General features: G+C 43.7%; 1 protein-coding gene across 1 annotated transcript; it reads right to left on the reverse strand.

Annotated features, from left to right (window-relative positions):
- Positions 1-745: 745 nt before the first annotated feature.
- On the reverse strand, positions 746-22,053 carry SCP_1005730 (hypothetical protein; the record flags this gene model as incomplete). The annotated part of the gene is made up of 6 exons (XM_027762437.1): positions 746-827; positions 5,441-5,469; positions 9,952-9,998; positions 14,604-14,733; positions 17,938-17,984; positions 22,047-22,053. The coding sequence occupies 6 exons, from the start codon at positions 22,051-22,053 to the stop codon at positions 746-748; spliced, it is 342 nt and encodes a 113-aa protein (XP_027618238.1).
- Positions 22,054-22,321: the final 268 nt, after the last annotated feature.

Raw genomic sequence — 22,321 nt, forward strand, 5'->3', positions numbered from 1 at the left:
GTGACAAACCACAAGTGGCAGTCCAGGAAGGCTATGAACAGCTTGCACAAGAAATGGCCTTCCCGGACGGCCACCTGCTGCAGTGGCCACCAGAGAGACAGACCACAAGTGGCAGTCCAGGAAGGCCATGCGTGGCTTGCACAAAAAATGGCCTTCCTCGACGGCCACCTGGGGTACTGACCATGAGTGGCCGTCGCGGACGGCCATCTGCTGTAGTGGCCATGAGAGTGACAAACCATAAGTGGCAGTCCAGGCAGGCCATGTACAGCTTGCACAAGAAATGGCCTTCCCGGACGGCCACCTGCTGCAGTGGCCACCAGAGAGACAGACCACAAGTGGCAGTCCAGGAAGGCCATGCATGGCTTGCACAAAAAATGGCCTTCCTCGACGGCCACCTGTGGTACTGACCATGAGTGGCCGTCGCGGACGGCCATCTGCTGTAGTGGCCATGAGAGTGACAAACCACAAGTGGCAGTCCAGGCAGGCCATGTACAGCTTGTACAAGAAATGGCCTTCCCGGACGGCCACCTGCTGTAGTGGCCACCAGAGGGACAAACCACAAGTGGCAGTCCAGGAAGGCCACGAACAGCTTGCACAAGAAATGGCCGACCCGGACAACCTCCTGTAGGCTGTGGTACTGACTATAAGTGATCATCTTGGATGGCCACTTGCTGTAATGGCCTTTAGAGGGATGGACAATAAGTGGTAGTAAAGGAAGGCCATATATAACACACATAATAAATGGTCATCTCGGACTGCCACAAAGGGTACCGACAAACTTATGTGGCCGTCCTGGACGGCCATCTGCCGTGAGAAGCCCTGTGTGCCTGTGTCGTAGCCCACATACGAACGTTTATAGACCACATACCGACGTTTGTAGTCCACATACGAAGCGTCGTAGGCGACATACAAACATTCGTAGACAGCATACAAATATTTCTAAGCGACATACGAATATTTCTAAGCGGCATACGAATATTTCTAAGCGGCATACAAAAAAGGCTTCTAAGCGACATACCGACGGTTACCACAGGCAGCATACAGAGTACGATAAACGACGTACGGAGCATAGTAGACCACATACAGAGTGTCGTAAGCGACATACGGACGTTTCTAAGCGGCATACAAATACTTCTAAGCGGCAAAGGAACGTTTCTAAGCGACATACAAATATTCACGAGAGACGCACTAGACGACGTTATTTCGAGTATCCGTTAGAGGTTTAAATTAGAGTCACACCACGTTAGAGGTATTAGTGTTTCGGTTGTAGTTTCGATTATAGTCAGCTTAGATGAGGATTAGAATCAGGTTTAGTATTTCGGTTAGCGGTTCGGTGAGGAACGTTATCTTTTCGTGTAGATCTATTATGTCACGCATCTATCACGCGTTTATAAAAAATAGACCGTCGTATTTAGTAGGCCGCATACAGAGTACTGTAGACCGCATACAGAGTACCATAGACCACTATAGACCGCATACAGAACGCTACGGACCGCGTACAGAATGCTATAGACCGCATACAGAGTGCTACTGACCGCTATAGATCGCATACAGAGTGTCGTAGCCCACATACGAACGTTTATAGACCACATACCGACGTTTGTAGTCCACATACGAAGCGTCGTAGGCGACATACAAACATTCGTAGACAGCATACAAATATTTCTAAGCGACATACGAATATTTCTAAGCGGCATACGAATATTTCTAAGCGGCATACAAAAAAGGCTTCTAAGCGACATACCGACGGTTACCACAGGCAGCATACAGAGTACGATAAACGACGTACGGAGCATAGTAGACCACATACAGAGTGTCGTAAGCGACATACGGACGTTTCTAAGCGGCATACAAATACTTCTAAGCGGCAAAGGAACGTTTCTAAGCGACATACAAATATTCACGAGAGACGCACTAGACGACGTTATTTCGAGTATCCGTTAGAGGTTTAAATTAGAGTCACACCACGTTAGAGGTATTAGTGTTTCGGTTGTAGTTTCGATTATAGTCAGCTTAGATGAGGATTAGAATCAGGTTTAGTATTTCGGTTAGCGGTTCGGTGAGGAACGTTATCTTTTCGTGTAGATCTATTATGTCACGCATCTATCACGCGTTTATAAAAAATAGACCGTCGTATTTAGTAGGCCGCATACAGAGTACTGTAGACCGCATACAGAGTACCATAGACCACTATAGACCGCATACAGAACGCTACGGACCGCGTACAGAATGCTATAGACCGCATACAGAGTGCTACTGACCGCTATAGATCGCATACAGAGTGTCGTAGCCCACATACGAACGTTTATAGACCACATACCGACGTTTGTAGTCCACATACGAAGCGTCGTAGGCGACATACAAACATTCGTAGACAGCATACAAATATTTCTAAGCGACATACGAATATTTCTAAGCGGCATACGAATATTTCTAAGCGGCATACAAAAAAGGCTTCTAAGCGACATACCGACGGTTACCACAGGCAGCATACAGAGTACGATAAACGACGTACGGAGCATAGTAGACCACATACAGAGTGTCGTAAGCGACATACGGACGTTTCTAAGCGGCATACAAATACTTCTAAGCGGCAAAGGAACGTTTCTAAGCGACATACAAATATTCACGAGAGACGCACTAGACGACGTTATTTCGAGTATCCGTTAGAGGTTTAAATTAGAGTCACACCACGTTAGAGGTATTAGTGTTTCGGTTGTAGTTTCGATTATAGTCAGCTTAGATGAGGATTAGAATCAGGTTTAGTATTTCGGTTAGCGGTTCGGTGAGGAACGTTATCTTTTCGTGTAGATCTATTATGTCACGCATCTATCACGCGTTTATAAAAAATAGACCGTCGTATTTAGTAGGCCGCATACAGAGTACTGTAGACCGCATACAGAGTACCATAGACCACTATAGACCGCATACAGAACGCTACGGACCGCGTACAGAATGCTATAGACCGCATACAGAGTGCTACTGACCGCTATAGATCGCATACAGAGTGTCGTAGCCCACATACGAACGTTTATAGACCACATACCGACGTTTGTAGTCCACATACGAAGCGTCGTAGGCGACATACAAACATTCGTAGACAGCATACAAATATTTCTAAGCGACATACGAATATTTCTAAGCGGCATACGAATATTTCTAAGCGGCATACAAAAAAGGCTTCTAAGCGACATACCGACGGTTACCACAGGCAGCATACAGAGTACGATAAACGACGTACGGAGCATAGTAGACCACATACAGAGTGTCGTAAGCGACATACGGACGTTTCTAAGCGGCATACAAATACTTCTAAGCGGCAAAGGAACGTTTCTAAGCGACATACAAATATTCACGAGAGACGCACTAGACGACGTTATTTCGAGTATCCGTTAGAGGTTTAAATTAGAGTCACACCACGTTAGAGGTATTAGTGTTTCGGTTGTAGTTTCGATTATAGTCAGCTTAGATGAGGATTAGAATCAGGTTTAGTATTTCGGTTAGCGGTTCGGTGAGGAACGTTATCTTTTCGTGTAGATCTATTATGTCACGCATCTATCACGCGTTTATAAAAAATAGACCGTCGTATTTAGTAGGCCGCATACAGAGTACTGTAGACCGCATACAGAGTACCATAGACCACTATAGACCGCATACAGAACGCTACGGACCGCGTACAGAATGCTATAGACCGCATACAGAGTGCTACTGACCGCTATAGATCGCATACAGAGTGTCGTAGCCCACATACGAACGTTTATAGACCACATACCGACGTTTGTAGTCCACATACGAAGCGTCGTAGGCGACATACAAACATTCGTAGACAGCATACAAATATTTCTAAGCGACATACGAATATTTCTAAGCGGCATACGAATATTTCTAAGCGGCATACAAAAAAGGCTTCTAAGCGACATACCGACGGTTACCACAGGCAGCATACAGAGTACGATAAACGACGTACGGAGCATAGTAGACCACATACAGAGTGTCGTAAGCGACATACGGACGTTTCTAAGCGGCATACAAATACTTCTAAGCGGCAAAGGAACGTTTCTAAGCGACATACAAATATTCACGAGAGACGCACTAGACGACGTTATTTCGAGTATCCGTTAGAGGTTTAAATTAGAGTCACACCACGTTAGAGGTATTAGTGTTTCGGTTGTAGTTTCGATTATAGTCAGCTTAGATGAGGATTAGAATCAGGTTTAGTATTTCGGTTAGCGGTTCGGTGAGGAACGTTATCTTTTCGTGTAGATCTATTATGTCACGCATCTATCACGCGTTTATAAAAAATAGACCGTCGTATTTAGTAGGCCGCATACAGAGTACTGTAGACCGCATACAGAGTACCATAGACCACTATAGACCGCATACAGAACGCTACGGACCGCGTACAGAATGCTATAGACCGCATACAGAGTGCTACTGACCGCTATAGATCGCATACAGAGTGTCGTAGCCCACATACGAACGTTTATAGACCACATACCGACGTTTGTAGTCCACATACGAAGCGTCGTAGGCGACATACAAACATTCGTAGACAGCATACAAATATTTCTAAGCGACATACGAATATTTCTAAGCGGCATACGAATATTTCTAAGCGGCATACAAAAAAGGCTTCTAAGCGACATACCGACGGTTACCACAGGCAGCATACAGAGTACGATAAACGACGTACGGAGCATAGTAGACCACATACAGAGTGTCGTAAGCGACATACGGACGTTTCTAAGCGGCATACAAATACTTCTAAGCGGCAAAGGAACGTTTCTAAGCGACATACAAATATTCACGAGAGACGCACTAGACGACGTTATTTCGAGTATCCGTTAGAGGTTTAAATTAGAGTCACACCACGTTAGAGGTATTAGTGTTTCGGTTGTAGTTTCGATTATAGTCAGCTTAGATGAGGATTAGAATCAGGTTTAGTATTTCGGTTAGCGGTTCGGTGAGGAACGTTATCTTTTCGTGTAGATCTATTATGTCACGCATCTATCACGCGTTTATAAAAAATAGACCGTCGTATTTAGTAGGCCGCATACAGAGTACTGTAGACCGCATACAGAGTACCATAGACCACTATAGACCGCATACAGAACGCTACGGACCGCGTACAGAATGCTATAGACCGCATACAGAGTGCTACTGACCGCTATAGATCGCATACAGAGTGTCGTAGCCCACATACGAACGTTTATAGACCACATACCGACGTTTGTAGTCCACATACGAAGCGTCGTAGGCGACATACAAACATTCGTAGACAGCATACAAATATTTCTAAGCGACATACGAATATTTCTAAGCGGCATACGAATATTTCTAAGCGGCATACAAAAAAGGCTTCTAAGCGACATACCGACGGTTACCACAGGCAGCATACAGAGTACGATAAACGACGTACGGAGCATAGTAGACCACATACAGAGTGTCGTAAGCGACATACGGACGTTTCTAAGCGGCATACAAATACTTCTAAGCGGCAAAGGAACGTTTCTAAGCGACATACAAATATTCACGAGAGACGCACTAGACGACGTTATTTCGAGTATCCGTTAGAGGTTTAAATTAGAGTCACACCACGTTAGAGGTATTAGTGTTTCGGTTGTAGTTTCGATTATAGTCAGCTTAGATGAGGATTAGAATCAGGTTTAGTATTTCGGTTAGCGGTTCGGTGAGGAACGTTATCTTTTCGTGTAGATCTATTATGTCACGCATCTATCACGCGTTTATAAAAAATAGACCGTCGTATTTAGTAGGCCGCATACAGAGTACTGTAGACCGCATACAGAGTACCATAGACCACTATAGACCGCATACAGAACGCTACGGACCGCGTACAGAATGCTATAGACCGCATACAGAGTGCTACTGACCGCTATAGATCGCATACAGAGTGTCGTAGCCCACATACGAACGTTTATAGACCACATACCGACGTTTGTAGTCCACATACGAAGCGTCGTAGGCGACATACAAACATTCGTAGACAGCATACAAATATTTCTAAGCGACATACGAATATTTCTAAGCGGCATACGAATATTTCTAAGCGGCATACAAAAAAGGCTTCTAAGCGACATACCGACGGTTACCACAGGCAGCATACAGAGTACGATAAACGACGTACGGAGCATAGTAGACCACATACAGAGTGTCGTAAGCGACATACGGACGTTTCTAAGCGGCATACAAATACTTCTAAGCGGCAAAGGAACGTTTCTAAGCGACATACAAATATTCACGAGAGACGCACTAGACGACGTTATTTCGAGTATCCGTTAGAGGTTTAAATTAGAGTCACACCACGTTAGAGGTATTAGTGTTTCGGTTGTAGTTTCGATTATAGTCAGCTTAGATGAGGATTAGAATCAGGTTTAGTATTTCGGTTAGCGGTTCGGTGAGGAACGTTATCTTTTCGTGTAGATCTATTATGTCACGCATCTATCACGCGTTTATAAAAAATAGACCGTCGTATTTAGTAGGCCGCATACAGAGTACTGTAGACCGCATACAGAGTACCATAGACCACTATAGACCGCATACAGAACGCTACGGACCGCGTACAGAATGCTATAGACCGCATACAGAGTGCTACTGACCGCTATAGATCGCATACAGAGTGTCGTAGCCCACATACGAACGTTTATAGACCACATACCGACGTTTGTAGTCCACATACGAAGCGTCGTAGGCGACATACAAACATTCGTAGACAGCATACAAATATTTCTAAGCGACATACGAATATTTCTAAGCGGCATACGAATATTTCTAAGCGGCATACAAAAAAGGCTTCTAAGCGACATACCGACGGTTACCACAGGCAGCATACAGAGTACGATAAACGACGTACGGAGCATAGTAGACCACATACAGAGTGTCGTAAGCGACATACGGACGTTTCTAAGCGGCATACAAATACTTCTAAGCGGCAAAGGAACGTTTCTAAGCGACATACAAATATTCACGAGAGACGCACTAGACGACGTTATTTCGAGTATCCGTTAGAGGTTTAAATTAGAGTCACACCACGTTAGAGGTATTAGTGTTTCGGTTGTAGTTTCGATTATAGTCAGCTTAGATGAGGATTAGAATCAGGTTTAGTATTTCGGTTAGCGGTTCGGTGAGGAACGTTATCTTTTCGTGTAGATCTATTATGTCACGCATCTATCACGCGTTTATAAAAAATAGACCGTCGTATTTAGTAGGCCGCATACAGAGTACTGTAGACCGCATACAGAGTACCATAGACCACTATAGACCGCATACAGAACGCTACGGACCGCGTACAGAATGCTATAGACCGCATACAGAGTGCTACTGACCGCTATAGATCGCATACAGAGTGTCGTAGCCCACATACGAACGTTTATAGACCACATACCGACGTTTGTAGTCCACATACGAAGCGTCGTAGGCGACATACAAACATTCGTAGACAGCATACAAATATTTCTAAGCGACATACGAATATTTCTAAGCGGCATACGAATATTTCTAAGCGGCATACAAAAAAGGCTTCTAAGCGACATACCGACGGTTACCACAGGCAGCATACAGAGTACGATAAACGACGTACGGAGCATAGTAGACCACATACAGAGTGTCGTAAGCGACATACGGACGTTTCTAAGCGGCATACAAATACTTCTAAGCGGCAAAGGAACGTTTCTAAGCGACATACAAATATTCACGAGAGACGCACTAGACGACGTTATTTCGAGTATCCGTTAGAGGTTTAAATTAGAGTCACACCACGTTAGAGGTATTAGTGTTTCGGTTGTAGTTTCGATTATAGTCAGCTTAGATGAGGATTAGAATCAGGTTTAGTATTTCGGTTAGCGGTTCGGTGAGGAACGTTATCTTTTCGTGTAGATCTATTATGTCACGCATCTATCACGCGTTTATAAAAAATAGACCGTCGTATTTAGTAGGCCGCATACAGAGTACTGTAGACCGCATACAGAGTACCATAGACCACTATAGACCGCATACAGAACGCTACGGACCGCGTACAGAATGCTATAGACCGCATACAGAGTGCTACTGACCGCTATAGATCGCATACAGAGTGTCGTAGCCCACATACGAACGTTTATAGACCACATACCGACGTTTGTAGTCCACATACGAAGCGTCGTAGGCGACATACAAACATTCGTAGACAGCATACAAATATTTCTAAGCGACATACGAATATTTCTAAGCGGCATACGAATATTTCTAAGCGGCATACAAAAAAGGCTTCTAAGCGACATACCGACGGTTACCACAGGCAGCATACAGAGTACGATAAACGACGTACGGAGCATAGTAGACCACATACAGAGTGTCGTAAGCGACATACGGACGTTTCTAAGCGGCATACAAATACTTCTAAGCGGCAAAGGAACGTTTCTAAGCGACATACAAATATTCACGAGAGACGCACTAGACGACGTTATTTCGAGTATCCGTTAGAGGTTTAAATTAGAGTCACACCACGTTAGAGGTATTAGTGTTTCGGTTGTAGTTTCGATTATAGTCAGCTTAGATGAGGATTAGAATCAGGTTTAGTATTTCGGTTAGCGGTTCGGTGAGGAACGTTATCTTTTCGTGTAGATCTATTATGTCACGCATCTATCACGCGTTTATAAAAAATAGACCGTCGTATTTAGTAGGCCGCATACAGAGTACTGTAGACCGCATACAGAGTACCATAGACCACTATAGACCGCATACAGAACGCTACGGACCGCGTACAGAATGCTATAGACCGCATACAGAGTGCTACTGACCGCTATAGATCGCATACAGAGTGTCGTAGCCCACATACGAACGTTTATAGACCACATACCGACGTTTGTAGTCCACATACGAAGCGTCGTAGGCGACATACAAACATTCGTAGACAGCATACAAATATTTCTAAGCGACATACGAATATTTCTAAGCGGCATACGAATATTTCTAAGCGGCATACAAAAAAGGCTTCTAAGCGACATACCGACGGTTACCACAGGCAGCATACAGAGTACGATAAACGACGTACGGAGCATAGTAGACCACATACAGAGTGTCGTAAGCGACATACGGACGTTTCTAAGCGGCATACAAATACTTCTAAGCGGCAAAGGAACGTTTCTAAGCGACATACAAATATTCACGAGAGACGCACTAGACGACGTTATTTCGAGTATCCGTTAGAGGTTTAAATTAGAGTCACACCACGTTAGAGGTATTAGTGTTTCGGTTGTAGTTTCGATTATAGTCAGCTTAGATGAGGATTAGAATCAGGTTTAGTATTTCGGTTAGCGGTTCGGTGAGGAACGTTATCTTTTCGTGTAGATCTATTATGTCACGCATCTATCACGCGTTTATAAAAAATAGACCGTCGTATTTAGTAGGCCGCATACAGAGTACTGTAGACCGCATACAGAGTACCATAGACCACTATAGACCGCATACAGAACGCTACGGACCGCGTACAGAATGCTATAGACCGCATACAGAGTGCTACTGACCGCTATAGATCGCATACAGAGTGTCGTAGCCCACATACGAACGTTTATAGACCACATACCGACGTTTGTAGTCCACATACGAAGCGTCGTAGGCGACATACAAACATTCGTAGACAGCATACAAATATTTCTAAGCGACATACGAATATTTCTAAGCGGCATACGAATATTTCTAAGCGGCATACAAAAAAGGCTTCTAAGCGACATACCGACGGTTACCACAGGCAGCATACAGAGTACGATAAACGACGTACGGAGCATAGTAGACCACATACAGAGTGTCGTAAGCGACATACGGACGTTTCTAAGCGGCATACAAATACTTCTAAGCGGCAAAGGAACGTTTCTAAGCGACATACAAATATTCACGAGAGACGCACTAGACGACGTTATTTCGAGTATCCGTTAGAGGTTTAAATTAGAGTCACACCACGTTAGAGGTATTAGTGTTTCGGTTGTAGTTTCGATTATAGTCAGCTTAGATGAGGATTAGAATCAGGTTTAGTATTTCGGTTAGCGGTTCGGTGAGGAACGTTATCTTTTCGTGTAGATCTATTATGTCACGCATCTATCACGCGTTTATAAAAAATAGACCGTCGTATTTAGTAGGCCGCATACAGAGTACTGTAGACCGCATACAGAGTACCATAGACCACTATAGACCGCATACAGAACGCTACGGACCGCGTACAGAATGCTATAGACCGCATACAGAGTGCTACTGACCGCTATAGATCGCATACAGAGTGTCGTAGCCCACATACGAACGTTTATAGACCACATACCGACGTTTGTAGTCCACATACGAAGCGTCGTAGGCGACATACAAACATTCGTAGACAGCATACAAATATTTCTAAGCGACATACGAATATTTCTAAGCGGCATACGAATATTTCTAAGCGGCATACAAAAAAGGCTTCTAAGCGACATACCGACGGTTACCACAGGCAGCATACAGAGTACGATAAACGACGTACGGAGCATAGTAGACCACATACAGAGTGTCGTAAGCGACATACGGACGTTTCTAAGCGGCATACAAATACTTCTAAGCGGCAAAGGAACGTTTCTAAGCGACATACAAATATTCACGAGAGACGCACTAGACGACGTTATTTCGAGTATCCGTTAGAGGTTTAAATTAGAGTCACACCACGTTAGAGGTATTAGTGTTTCGGTTGTAGTTTCGATTATAGTCAGCTTAGATGAGGATTAGAATCAGGTTTAGTATTTCGGTTAGCGGTTCGGTGAGGAACGTTATCTTTTCGTGTAGATCTATTATGTCACGCATCTATCACGCGTTTATAAAAAATAGACCGTCGTATTTAGTAGGCCGCATACAGAGTACTGTAGACCGCATACAGAGTACCATAGACCACTATAGACCGCATACAGAACGCTACGGACCGCGTACAGAATGCTATAGACCGCATACAGAGTGCTACTGACCGCTATAGATCGCATACAGAGTGTCGTAGCCCACATACGAACGTTTATAGACCACATACCGACGTTTGTAGTCCACATACGAAGCGTCGTAGGCGACATACAAACATTCGTAGACAGCATACAAATATTTCTAAGCGACATACGAATATTTCTAAGCGGCATACGAATATTTCTAAGCGGCATACAAAAAAGGCTTCTAAGCGACATACCGACGGTTACCACAGGCAGCATACAGAGTACGATAAACGACGTACGGAGCATAGTAGACCACATACAGAGTGTCGTAAGCGACATACGGACGTTTCTAAGCGGCATACAAATACTTCTAAGCGGCAAAGGAACGTTTCTAAGCGACATACAAATATTCACGAGAGACGCACTAGACGACGTTATTTCGAGTATCCGTTAGAGGTTTAAATTAGAGTCACACCACGTTAGAGGTATTAGTGTTTCGGTTGTAGTTTCGATTATAGTCAGCTTAGATGAGGATTAGAATCAGGTTTAGTATTTCGGTTAGCGGTTCGGTGAGGAACGTTATCTTTTCGTGTAGATCTATTATGTCACGCATCTATCACGCGTTTATAAAAAATAGACCGTCGTATTTAGTAGGCCGCATACAGAGTACTGTAGACCGCATACAGAGTACCATAGACCACTATAGACCGCATACAGAACGCTACGGACCGCGTACAGAATGCTATAGACCGCATACAGAGTGCTACTGACCGCTATAGATCGCATACAGAGTGTCGTAGCCCACATACGAACGTTTATAGACCACATACCGACGTTTGTAGTCCACATACGAAGCGTCGTAGGCGACATACAAACATTCGTAGACAGCATACAAATATTTCTAAGCGACATACGAATATTTCTAAGCGGCATACGAATATTTCTAAGCGGCATACAAAAAAGGCTTCTAAGCGACATACCGACGGTTACCACAGGCAGCATACAGAGTACGATAAACGACGTACGGAGCATAGTAGACCACATACAGAGTGTCGTAAGCGACATACGGACGTTTCTAAGCGGCATACAAATACTTCTAAGCGGCAAAGGAACGTTTCTAAGCGACATACAAATATTCACGAGAGACGCACTAGACGACGTTATTTCGAGTATCCGTTAGAGGTTTAAATTAGAGTCACACCACGTTAGAGGTATTAGTGTTTCGGTTGTAGTTTCGATTATAGTCAGCTTAGATGAGGATTAGAATCAGGTTTAGTATTTCGGTTAGCGGTTCGGTGAGGAACGTTATCTTTTCGTGTAGATCTATTATGTCACGCATCTATCACGCGTTTATAAAAAATAGACCGTCGTATTTAGTAGGCCGCATACAGAGTACTGTAGACCGCATACAGAGTACCATAGACCACTATAGACCGCATACAGAACGCTACGGACCGCGTACAGAATGCTATAGACCGCATACAGAGTGCTACTGACCGCTATAGATCGCATACAGAGTGTCGTAGCCCACATACGAACGTTTATAGACCACATACCGACGTTTGTAGTCCACATACGAAGCGTCGTAGGCGACATACAAACATTCGTAGACAGCATACAAATATTTCTAAGCGACATACGAATATTTCTAAGCGGCATACGAATATTTCTAAGCGGCATACAAAAAAGGCTTCTAAGCGACATACCGACGGTTACCACAGGCAGCATACAGAGTACGATAAACGACGTACGGAGCATAGTAGACCACATACAGAGTGTCGTAAGCGACATACGGACGTTTCTAAGCGGCATACAAATACTTCTAAGCGGCAAAGGAACGTTTCTAAGCGACATACAAATATTCACGAGAGACGCACTAGACGACGTTATTTCGAGTATCCGTTAGAGGTTTAAATTAGAGTCACACCACGTTAGAGGTATTAGTGTTTCGGTTGTAGTTTCGATTATAGTCAGCTTAGATGAGGATTAGAATCAGGTTTAGTATTTCGGTTAGCGGTTCGGTGAGGAACGTTATCTTTTCGTGTAGATCTATTATGTCACGCATCTATCACGCGTTTATAAAAAATAGACCGTCGTATTTAGTAGGCCGCATACAGAGTACTGTAGACCGCATACAGAGTACCATAGACCACTATAGACCGCATACAGAACGCTACGGACCGCGTACAGAATGCTATAGACCGCATACAGAGTGCTACTGACCGCTATAGATCGCATACAGAGTGTCGTAGCCCACATACGAACGTTTATAGACCACATACCGACGTTTGTAGTCCACATACGAAGCGTCGTAGGCGACATACAAACATTCGTAGACAGCATACAAATATTTCTAAGCGACATACGAATATTTCTAAGCGGCATACGAATATTTCTAAGCGGCATACAAAAAAGGCTTCTAAGCGACATACCGACGGTTACCACAGGCAGCATACAGAGTACGATAAACGACGTACGGAGCATAGTAGACCACATACAGAGTGTCGTAAGCGACATACGGACGTTTCTAAGCGGCATACAAATACTTCTAAGCGGCAAAGGAACGTTTCTAAGCGACATACAAATATTCACGAGAGACGCACTAGACGACGTTATTTCGAGTATCCGTTAGAGGTTTAAATTAGAGTCACACCACGTTAGAGGTATTAGTGTTTCGGTTGTAGTTTCGATTATAGTCAGCTTAGATGAGGATTAGAATCAGGTTTAGTATTTCGGTTAGCGGTTCGGTGAGGAACGTTATCTTTTCGTGTAGATCTATTATGTCACGCATCTATCACGCGTTTATAAAAAATAGACCGTCGTATTTAGTAGGCCGCATACAGAGTACTGTAGACCGCATACAGAGTACCATAGACCACTATAGACCGCATACAGAACGCTACGGACCGCGTACAGAATGCTATAGACCGCATACAGAGTGCTACTGACCGCTATAGATCGCATACAGAGTGTCGTAGCCCACATACGAACGTTTATAGACCACATACCGACGTTTGTAGTCCACATACGAAGCGTCGTAGGCGACATACAAACATTCGTAGACAGCATACAAATATTTCTAAGCGACATACGAATATTTCTAAGCGGCATACGAATATTTCTAAGCGGCATACAAAAAAGGCTTCTAAGCGACATACCGACGGTTACCACAGGCAGCATACAGAGTACGATAAACGACGTACGGAGCATAGTAGACCACATACAGAGTGTCGTAAGCGACATACGGACGTTTCTAAGCGGCATACAAATACTTCTAAGCGGCAAAGGAACGTTTCTAAGCGACATACAAATATTCACGAGAGACGCACTAGACGACGTTATTTCGAGTATCCGTTAGAGGTTTAAATTAGAGTCACACCACGTTAGAGGTATTAGTGTTTCGGTTGTAGTTTCGATTATAGTCAGCTTAGATGAGGATTAGAATCAGGTTTAGTATTTCGGTTAGCGGTTCGGTGAGGAACGTTATCTTTTCGTGTAGATCTATTATGTCACGCATCTATCACGCGTTTATAAAAAATAGACCGTCGTATTTAGTAGGCCGCATACAGAGTACTGTAGACCGCATACAGAGTACCATAGACCACTATAGACCGCATACAGAACGCTACGGACCGCGTACAGAATGCTATAGACCGCATACAGAGTGCTACTGACCGCTATAGATCGCATACAGAGTGTCGTAGCCCACATACGAACGTTTATAGACCACATACCGACGTTTGTAGTCCACATACGAAGCGTCGTAGGCGACATACAAACATTCGTAGACAGCATACAAATATTTCTAAGCGACATACGAATATTTCTAAGCGGCATACGAATATTTCTAAGCGGCATACAAAAAAGGCTTCTAAGCGACATACCGACGGTTACCACAGGCAGCATACAGAGTACGATAAACGACGTACGGAGCATAGTAGACCACATACAGAGTGTCGTAAGCGACATACGGACGTTTCTAAGCGGCATACAAATACTTCTAAGCGGCAAAGGAACGTTTCTAAGCGACATACAAATATTCACGAGAGACGCACTAGACGACGTTATTTCGAGTATCCGTTAGAGGTTTAAATTAGAGTCACACCACGTTAGAGGTATTAGTGTTTCGGTTGTAGTTTCGATTATAGTCAGCTTAGATGAGGATTAGAATCAGGTTTAGTATTTCGGTTAGCGGTTCGGTGAGGAACGTTATCTTTTCGTGTAGATCTATTATGTCACGCATCTATCACGCGTTTATAAAAAATAGACCGTCGTATTTAGTAGGCCGCATACAGAGTACTGTAGACCGCATACAGAGTACCATAGACCACTATAGACCGCATACAGAACGCTACGGACCGCGTACAGAATGCTATAGACCGCATACAGAGTGCTACTGACCGCTATAGATCGCATACAGAGTGTCGTAGCCCACATACGAACGTTTATAGACCACATACCGACGTTTGTAGTCCACATACGAAGCGTCGTAGGCGACATACAAACATTCGTAGACAGCATACAAATATTTCTAAGCGACATACGAATATTTCTAAGCGGCATACGAATATTTCTAAGCGGCATACAAAAAAGGCTTCTAAGCGACATACCGACGGTTACCACAGGCAGCATACAGAGTACGATAAACGACGTACGGAGCATAGTAGACCACATACAGAGTGTCGTAAGCGACATACGGACGTTTCTAAGCGGCATACAAATACTTCTAAGCGGCAAAGGAACGTTTCTAAGCGACATACAAATATTCACGAGAGACGCACTAGACGACGTTATTTCGAGTATCCGTTAGAGGTTTAAATTAGAGTCACACCACGTTAGAGGTATTAGTGTTTCGGTTGTAGTTTCGATTATAGTCAGCTTAGATGAGGATTAGAATCAGGTTTAGTATTTCGGTTAGCGGTTCGGTGAGGAACGTTATCTTTTCGTGTAGATCTATTATGTCACGCATCTATCACGCGTTTATAAAAAATAGACCGTCGTATTTAGTAGGCCGCATACAGAGTACTGTAGACCGCATACAGAGTACCATAGACCACTATAGACCGCATACAGAACGCTACGGACCGCGTACAGAATGCTATAGACCGCATACAGAGTGCTACTGACCGCTATAGATCGCATACAGAGTGTCGTAGCCCACATACGAACGTTTATAGACCACATACCGACGTTTGTAGTCCACATACGAAGCGTCGTAGGCGACATACAAACATTCGTAGACAGCATACAAATATTTCTAAGCGACATACGAATATTTCTAAGCGGCATACGAATATTTCTAAGCGGCATACAAAAAAGGCTTCTAAGCGACATACCGACGGTTACCACAGGCAGCATACAGAGTACGATAAACGACGTACGGAGCATAGTAGACCACATACAGAGTGTCGTAAGCGACATACGGACGTTTCTAAGCGGCATACAAATACTTCTAAGCGGCAAAGGAACGTTTCTAAGCGACATACAAATATTCACGAGAGACGCACTAGACGACGTTATTTCGAGTATCCGTTAGAGGTTTAAATTAGAGTCACACCACGTTAGAGGTATTAGTGTTTCGGTTGTAGTTTCGATTATAGTCAGCTTAGATGAGGATTAGAATCAGGTTTAGTATTTCGGTTAGCGGTTCGGTGAGGAACGTTATCTTTTCGTGTAGATCTATTATGTCACGCATCTATCACGCGTTTATAAAAAATAGACCGTCGTATTTAGTAGGCCGCATACAGAGTACTGTAGACCGCATACAGAGTACCATAGACCACTATAGACCGCATACAGAACGCTACGGACCGCGTACAGAATGCTATAGACCGCATACAGAGTGCTACTGACCGCTATAGATCGCATACAGAGTGTCGTAGCCCACATACGAACGTTTATAGACCACATACCGACGTTTGTAGTCCACATACGAAGCGTCGTAGGCGACATACAAACATTCGTAGACAGCATACAAATATTTCTAAGCGACATACGAATATTTCTAAGCGGCATACGAATATTTCTAAGCGGCATACAAAAAAGGCTTCTAAGCGACATACCGACGGTTACCACAGGCAGCATACAGAGTACGATAAACGACGTACGGAGCATAGTAGACCACATACAGAGTGTCGTAAGCGACATACGGACGTTTCTAAGCGGCATACAAATACTTCTAAGCGGCAAAGGAACGTTTCTAAGCGACATACAAATATTCACGAGAGACGCACTAGACGACGTTATTTCGAGTATCCGTTAGAGGTTTAAATTAGAGTCACACCACGTTAGAGGTATTAGTGTTTCGGTTGTAGTTTCGATTATAGTCAGCTTAGATGAGGATTAGAATCAGGTTTAGTATTTCGGTTAGCGGTTCGGTGAGGAACGTTATCTTTTCGTGTAGATCTATTATGTCACGCATCTATCACGCGTTTATAAAAAATAGACCGTCGTATTTAGTAGGCCGCATACAGAGTACTGTAGACCGCATACAGAGTACCATAGACCACTATAGACCGCATACAGAACGCTACGGACCGCGTACAGAATGCTATAGACCGCATACAGAGTGCTACTGACCGCTATAGATCGCATACAGAGTGTCGTAGCCCACATACGAACGTTTATAGACCACATACCGACGTTTGTAGTCCACATACGAAGCGTCGTAGGCGACATACAAACATTCGTAGACAGCATACAAATATTTCTAAGCGACATACGAATATTTCTAAGCGGCATACGAATATTTCTAAGCGGCATACAAAAAAGGCTTCTAAGCGACATACCGACGGTTACCACAGGCAGCATACAGAGTACGATAAACGACGTACGGAGCATAGTAGACCACATACAGAGTGTCGTAAGCGACATACGGACGTTTCTAAGCGGCATACAAATACTTCTAAGCGGCAAAGGAACGTTTCTAAGCGACATACAAATATTCACGAGAGACGCACTAGACGACGTTATTTCGAGTATCCGTTAGAGGTTTAAATTAGAGTCACACCACGTTAGAGGTATTAGTGTTTCGGTTGTAGTTTCGATTATAGTCAGCTTAGATGAGGATTAGAATCAGGTTTAGTATTTCGGTTAGCGGTTCGGTGAGGAACGTTATCTTTTCGTGTAGATCTATTATGTCACGCATCTATCACGCGTTTATAAAAAATAGACCGTCGTATTTAGTAGGCCGCATACAGAGTACTGTAGACCGCATACAGAGTACCATAGACCACTATAGACCGCATACAGAACGCTACGGACCGCGTACAGAATGCTATAGACCGCATACAGAGTGCTACTGACCGCTATAGATCGCATACAGAGTGTCGTAGCCCACATACGAACGTTTATAGACCACATACCGACGTTTGTAGTCCACATACGAAGCGTCGTAGGCGACATACAAACATTCGTAGACAGCATACAAATATTTCTAAGCGACATACGAATATTTCTAAGCGGCATACGAATATTTCTAAGCGGCATACAAAAAAGGCTTCTAAGCGACATACCGACGGTTACCACAGGCAGCATACAGAGTACGATAAACGACGTACGGAGCATAGTAGACCACATACAGAGTGTCGTAAGCGACATACGGACGTTTCTAAGCGGCATACAAATACTTCTAAGCGGCAAAGGAACGTTTCTAAGCGACATACAAATATTCACGAGAGACGCACTAGACGACGTTATTTCGAGTATCCGTTAGAGGTTTAAATTAGAGTCACACCACGTTAGAGGTATTAGTGTTTCGGTTGTAGTTTCGATTATAGTCAGCTTAGATGAGGATTAGAATCAGGTTTAGTATTTCGGTTAGCGGTTCGGTGAGGAACGTTATCTTTTCGTGTAGATCTATTATGTCACGCATCTATCACGCGTTTATAAAAAATAGACCGTCGTATTTAGTAGGCCGCATACAGAGTACTGTAGACCGCATACAGAGTACCATAGACCACTATAGACCGCATACAGAACGCTACGGACCGCGTACAGAATGCTATAGACCGCATACAGAGTGCTACTGACCGCTATAGATCGCATACAGAGTGTCGTAGCCCACATACGAACGTTTATAGACCACATACCGACGTTTGTAGTCCACATACGAAGCGTCGTAGGCGACATACAAACATTCGTAGACAGCATACAAATATTTCTAAGCGACATACGAATATTTCTAAGCGGCATACGAATATTTCTAAGCGGCATACAAAAAAGGCTTCTAAGCGACATACCGACGGTTACCACAGGCAGCATACAGAGTACGATAAACGACGTACGGAGCATAGTAGACCACATACAGAGTGTCGTAAGCGACATACGGACGTTTCTAAGCGGCATACAAATACTTCTAAGCGGCAAAGGAACGTTTCTAAGCGACATACAAATATTCACGAGAGACGCACTAGACGACGTTATTTCGAGTATCCGTTAGAGGTTTAAATTAGAGTCACACCACGTTAGAGGTATTAGTGTTTCGGTTGTAGTTTCGATTATAGTCAGCTTAGATGAGGATTAGAATCAGGTTTAGTATTTCGGTTAGCGGTTCGGTGAGGAACGTTATCTTTTCGTGTAGATCTATTATGTCACGCATCTATCACGCGTTTATAAAAAATAGACCGTCGTATTTAGTAGGCCGCATACAGAGTACTGTAGACCGCATACAGAGTACCATAGACCACTATAGACCGCATACAGAACGCTACGGACCGCGTACAGAATGCTATAGACCGCATACAGAGTGCTACTGACCGCTATAGATCGCATACAGAGTGTCGTAGCCCACATACGAACGTTTATAGACCACATACCGACGTTTGTAGTCCACATACGAAGCGTCGTAGGCGACATACAAACATTCGTAGACAGCATACAAATATTTCTAAGCGACATACGAATATTTCTAAGCGGCATACGAATATTTCTAAGCGGCATACAAAAAAGGCTTCTAAGCGACATACCGACGGTTACCACAGGCAGCATACAGAGTACGATAAACGACGTACGGAGCATAGTAGACCACATACAGAGTGTCGTAAGCGACATACGGACGTTTCTAAGCGGCATACAAATACTTCTAAGCGGCAAAGGAACGTTTCTAAGCGACATACAAATATTCACGAGAGACGCACTAGACGACGTTATTTCGAGTATCCGTTAGAGGTTTAAATTAGAGTCACACCACGTTAGAGGTATTAGTGTTTCGGTTGTAGTTTCGATTATAGTCAGCTTAGATGAGGATTAGAATCAGGTTTAGTATTTCGGTTAGCGGTTCGGTGAGGAACGTTATCTTTTCGTGTAGATCTATTATGTCACGCATCTATCACGCGTTTATAAAAAATAGACCGTCGTATTTAGTAGGCCGCATACAGAGTACTGTAGACCGCATACAGAGTACCATAGACCACTATAGACCGCATACAGAACGCTACGGACCGCGTACAGAATGCTATAGACCGCATACAGAGTGCTACTGACCGCTATAGATCGCATACAGAGTGTCGTAGCCCACATACGAACGTTTATAGACCACATACCGACGTTTGTAGTCCACATACGAAGCGTCGTAGGCGACATACAAACATTCGTAGACAGCATACAAATATTTCTAAGCGACATACGAATATTTCTAAGCGGCATACGAATATTTCTAAGCGGCATACAAAAAAGGCTTCTAAGCGACATACCGACGGTTACCACAGGCAGCATACAGAGTACGATAAACGACGTACGGAGCATAGTAGACCACATACAGAGTGTCGTAAGCGACATACGGACGTTTCTAAGCGGCATACAAATACTTCTAAGCGGCAAAGGAACGTTTCTAAGCGACATACAAATATTCACGAGAGACGCACTAGACGACGTTATTTCGAGTATCCGTTAGAGGTTTAAATTAGAGTCACACCACGTTAGAGGTATTAGTGTTTTCGGTTTGTAGTTTCGATTATAGTCAGCTTAGATGAGGATTAGAATCAGGTTTAGTATTTCGGTTAGCGGTTCGGTGAGGAACGTTATCTTTTCGTGTAGATCTATTATGTCACGCATCTATCACGCGTTTATAAAAAATAGACCGTCGTATTTAGTAGGCCGCATACAGAGTACTGTAGACCGCATACAGAGTGCTACTGACCGCTATAGATCGCATACAGAGTGTCGTAGCCCACATACGAACGTTTATAGACCACATACCGACGTTTGTAGTCCACATACGAAGCGTCGTAGGCGACATACAAACATTCGTAGACAGCATACAAATATTTCTAAGCGACATACGAATATTTCTAAGCGGCATACGAATATTTCTAAGCGGCATACAAAAAAGGCTTCTAAGCGACATACCGACGGTTACCACAGGCAGCATACAGAGTACGATAAACGACGTACGGAGCATAGTAGACCACATACAGAGTGTCGTAAGCGACATACGGACGTTTCTAAGCGGCATACAAATACTTCTAAGCGGCAAAGGAACGTTTCTAAGCGACATACAAATATTCACGAGAGACGCACTAGACGACGTTATTTCGAGTATCCGTTAGAGGTTTAAATTAGAGTCACACCACGTTAGAGGTATTAGTGTTTCGGTTGTAGTTTCGATTATAGTCAGCTTAGATGAGGATTAGAATCAGGTTTAGTATTTCGGTTAGCGGTTCGGTGAGGAACGTTATCTTTTCGTGTAGATCTATTATGTCACGCATCTATCACGCGTTTATAAAAAATAGACCGTCGTATTTAGTAGGCCGCATACAGAGTACTGTAGACCGCATACAGAGTACCATAGACCACTATAGACCGCATACAGAACGCTACGGACCGCGTACAGAATGCTATAGACCGCATACAGAGTGCTACTGACCGCTATAGATCGCATACAGAGTGTCGTAGCCCACATACGAACGTTTATAGACCACATACCGACGTTTGTAGTCCACATACGAAGCGTCGTAGGCGACATACAAACATTCGTAGACAGCATACAAATATTTCTAAGCGACATACGAATATTTCTAAGCGGCATACGAATATTTCTAAGCGGCATACAAAAAAGGCTTCTAAGCGACATACCGACGGTTACCACAGGCAGCATACAGAGTACGATAAACGACGTACGGAGCATAGTAGACCACATACAGAGTGTCGTAAGCGACATACGGACGTTTCTAAGCGGCATACAAATACTTCTAAGCGGCAAAGGAACGTTTCTAAGCGACATACAAATATTCACGAGAGACGCACTAGACGACGTTATTTCGAGTATCCGTTAGAGGTTTAAATTAGAGTCACACCACGTTAGAGGTATTAGTGTTTCGGTTGTAGTTTCGATTATAGTCAGCTTAGATGAGGATTAGAATCAGGTTTAGTATTTCGGTTAGCGGTTCGGTGAG

Source organism: Sparassis crispa, assembly GCF_003851025.1.
Source record: "Sparassis crispa DNA, contig_000009F, whole genome shotgun sequence".
NCBI lineage: Eukaryota > Fungi > Basidiomycota > Agaricomycetes > Polyporales > Sparassidaceae > Sparassis > Sparassis crispa.